The following is a 4,589-nucleotide window of genomic DNA, read 5'->3' as shown; positions in this document are numbered from 1 at the left end:
CTTCTTCTCCTCTTTGTGATTCGTTTCTTTCACCCCCTTCAGGGTTTCTTCTTCTTCTTCTTCTTCTTCTTCTTCTTTCGTCTCCTACCGAGGTTCATCTTCTTACTTGTCCTTTAGAGCTTCACCTTCTTCCATTTCCTCCGTTGGATTGTTCTCCATTTCATCTTTTGTGTCCTCTATGTTCACCGAGGTTTTCGCCTGCGTGGTGCTTAATGATTTCACTTTCGATTTAGGTATTCGTCTTCCTCTTTTCATTACTCCTATGATTTCACCGTCCTCACACCCGACTATGATCCCTAATCCGAAGATTATGAGTTTAAATTACGAAAACGAGTGTTAAAACTAGTAACCCTAGGAAAAACTACCCCAGCTCCTCCGTACCAGAAATCGTTCCTCCACGAGAGAGCCTCACCGAAAATCACCATAACCCACTATTTTTCTAAATAGAGATCATTTTTATTAAATCATTATTATTTAAAGCTGCGAGAGATTAAAATAAATAAAGATCTTTAGTATCCAAATTCGTCAAATATGAAACAACACACATAAATATAAATTATTTACGTAAGGGAGAAATATATACATTTTTTTAATTAAAAGAGAAATATATAGTTTGCCTTTGAATTTTATCATAGACAATCCAAATATAAGTAAAAGAAAATATAAATTATTGTTTTCTAATGTTATTTTTCGTTTTTGGGCTATAATAATGCTTGGGCCTGTGTTGAAGTAGTCAAACAATTGGGTTTTACCCAAAGCCCAAACGTTTGGATCTGAAATCCTAAAAAAACAGTTATTCCAAAACCCTAATTGATACTATATATAAATACTTCACAAACGTTTACAAAGCCTCTATCACTCTCAAATTTTCACAACCAAACCCTAGCTGCAGCTTCACAATCTCTTCTTTGCAGCAACCATGGCTGAGGGTCTCGTTCTCCGCGGCACCATGCGTTCTCACACTGACATGGTTACCGCCATTGCTACCCCGATCGACAATTCCGATATGATTGTCACCGCCTCCCGCGACAAATCTATCATCCTCTGGCGCCTTACCAAGGAGGACAAGACTTACGGTGTCCCCAGCCGCCGTCTCACCGGTCACTCTCACTTTGTTCAGGATGTTGTCCTCTCATCCGACGGCCAGTTTGCTCTATCCGGTTCATGGGATGGTGAACTCCGTCTTTGGGATCTCAACGCCGGAACCTCCGCCCGCCGTTTCGTCGGTCACACCAAGGATGTTCTATCTGTGGCTTTCTCGATTGACAACCGTCAGATCGTGTCTGCTTCTCGTGACCGCACGATTAAGCTGTGGAACACTCTCGGTGAGTGCAAGTACACTATCCAGGACGGTGATGCTCATTCTGATTGGGTTAGCTGTGTTCGTTTCAGCCCTAGCACCCTGCAGCCTACTATTGTCTCTGCTTCATGGGATAAAACTGTGAAGGTTTGGAATCTGACCAACTGCAAGCTGAGAAACACTCTTGCTGGTCACTCTGGATATGTCAACACTGTTGCTGTGTCCCCTGATGGTTCTCTTTGTGCCAGTGGTGGCAAAGATGGTGTTATTCTTTTGTGGGATTTGGCTGAGGGAAAGAGACTTTATTCTCTTGATGCTGGTTCTATTATCCATGCTTTGTGCTTTAGTCCTAACAGGTACTGGCTATGTGCTGCAACTGAGTCTAGCATTAAGATCTGGGATTTGGAGAGCAAGAGCATTGTTGAGGATTTGAAGATTGACTTAAAGAGTGAAGCTGATGCTACCACCGGTGGTAACACTACCAAGAAGAAGGTATTTTTTCTAAATTTTATTTAGTTATTAGCAACATATTGATGTTAATTTGTTAGTTTTGCTTTTTGAATTTTTCTTATTTACCTGATGTCTGAGCTTTTGTTCAACATGATAAATTGAATGATACTCGTGAATTGTTTGTATTATTATCCTAATTGTGCAGGGTAGTACATATTTGTTTAATGTTAACAAATATTTTGTTGAGTTGTGTTTTTAAAATTTGCATAGCTTTTATTATGTGACATTCAGTTGAATTGTTCTTTATTACTAAATGTATATAATTTTGGCTAGAAATGACCATTTCTCATTACATTGTTTTATTTTTGTTTACTTACTAGCTTTGTGTTTATACCTCTCGAAATGGTTTGAATTGCTTGGTTATTTGCCTGAGATATTGAATTGAAGTTGCTTTTTCTGTATTGATTTTCCTAGATTTATTATTGCTAACGACTTGAGGTTGTTCACTAATTCCCTGAACCCTAGACATATTTATGATGCCTTAAGTATGTTTAGTGATTTGCTTAAGTGTTGTCTATCTATGCCTGTCATTTGATTACTCAAGTTTGTTTAGTGATTTACATTTGTGTTAATTATCTTTTGAAGCTATTTGATGTCTTAAGTTTATTAATTGATTTAGTGTTGATTATCTCCTACAGCTATTTGATGATTTAAGTTCTATTGCTGATTTTGTGTTTTGTGTCTTCAGCTATTTGATGACTTAAGTTTGTTAACCTGATTTTCTTTTTTGTTGTTTAATACTTGCAGCTATTTGTTGAATTAGTGTTTTTTGGGATTTGAGTTAGTGATTATGTGTTATATTCAACAATGTCTCTAATTTGATCTATTTACTTCTGGGCTGTTTTACACGTGCATCTACGTACCATATGTAACATGCTCTTTTAATGTTTTCTTGGTTTTCCAATTCACTGATTTATTTGCTATATTTCTGGCCTTTTCTTTGCAGGACATTTACTGTACTAGTTTGAACTGGAGTGCTGATGGAAGCACTTTGTTTAGTGGATATACCGATGGTGTTGTTAGAGTCTGGGGCATTGGTCGTTATTAGTACTGTTTTTTTGTTTATGAGATTTTATCCTTCCTGTTTTATTTTTGAGACAAAGTTAGTTACTGTTTTTACTTTAGAATTTAATTTTGATGACAATGGCTTTGTAGCCCTTCCTACTTACTCTGAAGTGTTTGCTTTTGTTTTTTCCTCCAAACAAGTAAAATATTTATTTTGAATATTTATGAAGTCTTTTGATCACTATGACAGTGTTTCGTCATATTATGTTGCTTGTTCACTTGCGGATAGGAAGTAACTTTATTCATTTCTGTTCTTTTAACTCCTATGTGTCATTTCCTTCAAATTCCAAATATTCCATGTACTCATTTCTTGCTTGAATAGAAAGTATGTTTAGAGTTAGAGACATACATGCCAATTTGATATTGATTGGAGTAGCCATTTTTCTTGTCTGAATTTCTAGGTGACTTACTAACTTCACTGTGTTTTGGACGTTTTATAATGGTAATGCTGCACTTTCAAGTAATTATATTGAAGTGGGTTTTGGGTTAAACTAACAGCAATATGCTCTTAATGTACGTATTTTAGTTCATCGATAGTTATACAAATCTACATGCTTTATAATATGCTTTGAAAGTTTTTTTTGAAAGTTTTTTTGTTTTAATTTCAAATCATTAGAGTGTGATAATGTTCTATATTTCTTTTTAAAATTGCTATGCGGAGTATCAACCATTTTTTATTTTATCTTTTTTATGTTGTAATTTTCATTCTTAATCTGTCTTTCTCCAGTATTTTCTATGCTGAAACTCTTGCTGCATTTTATTTTCAATTTAAAGATGCGGATCTACCTGATAACTAATGGTTTAGTACCTAGTTTGTTGGAAAAGTTTTTATTTGTATGAATTCAATAATCATAAATATAAGAAATAAAGAAATTCATTAATTTAGTCCATTGTATTTGATCATTGATAAATATATTTGATTACCTAATTTTTTTGAATAGTTAAACTTTTTCTTCATTTATATTTAAATTTTACCAAATATGTTCATATACATGAAAATATGAAAAATACCAAGTTATCTCTATTTGACGTATTTTATCAAACTAATACCTAATTATACCAAATTTCTTTCAAATAGGATGTCAAACTGAGGGTGAGTCAATCTCTATTTGACATATCTTGTCAAACTAATCCCTAGTTATACCAAGATTCTCTCAAATAATTTGCCAGACTTGAGGATGTGTATATTGTATGGTTTGTGTATGGGGTATGGTTCCGGGAGGTAAATGCTCTTACTATAAATAATAAATATATGGTCTAGGAAAAGAACAATTACGCACATGCTTTTGGAAAAGAACAATTACATAGGAGACAAATATCTTATCACATATGAGTTTAGTATAGCTTGAATATTCAACATAAAATATTTATTATGAACGCATGAATTAAGAGGAGAGTAAAGATAACAAGTCACATTGGAGGTATTTGAGAGCTACAGATTAAGTGGTAATATTTGAAGGATGAAAAAATAAGGGAGGGTTTGAAGAACAAGGAAGTACAAATGATGGATGAAAAAATAAGGGAGAGTTTGAAGAACAAGGAAGTACAAATGATACGTAGAATAAGATGACCCAAGAGATTAGAAAAGTAACAAAAAGACAATTAGGAGAATCAAAAAGTGTTATACCTAAGGATAAAGAATCATGGTGGTGGAATTAGAATGTTCAGAATAAAGTTACTATAGTAAATACATGGTTTAGGAAAAGAACAATTA

General features: G+C 34.1%; 1 protein-coding gene across 1 annotated transcript; it reads left to right on the top strand.

Moving 5' to 3' along the window:
- The first annotated feature begins 817 nt into the window (after positions 1-817).
- Positions 818-3,059, top strand: LOC127107353 (guanine nucleotide-binding protein subunit beta-like protein). Its single transcript, XM_051044640.1, has 2 exons — positions 818-1,792; positions 2,757-3,059. The coding sequence occupies exons 1-2, from the start codon at positions 920-922 to the stop codon at positions 2,856-2,858; spliced, it is 975 nt and encodes a 324-aa protein (XP_050900597.1). The 5' UTR covers positions 818-919; the 3' UTR covers positions 2,859-3,059.
- The last annotated feature ends 1,530 nt before the right edge of the window (positions 3,060-4,589 follow it).

The sequence above is a fragment of the Lathyrus oleraceus genome, chromosome 7 (assembly GCF_024323335.1).
Source record: "Lathyrus oleraceus cultivar Zhongwan6 chromosome 7, CAAS_Psat_ZW6_1.0, whole genome shotgun sequence".
In the NCBI taxonomy this organism is placed as follows: domain Eukaryota; kingdom Viridiplantae; phylum Streptophyta; class Magnoliopsida; order Fabales; family Fabaceae; genus Lathyrus; species Lathyrus oleraceus.
The sequence above is the reverse complement of the archived record's forward strand: the minus strand, read 5'-3'. Positions and strand labels throughout refer to the sequence as shown.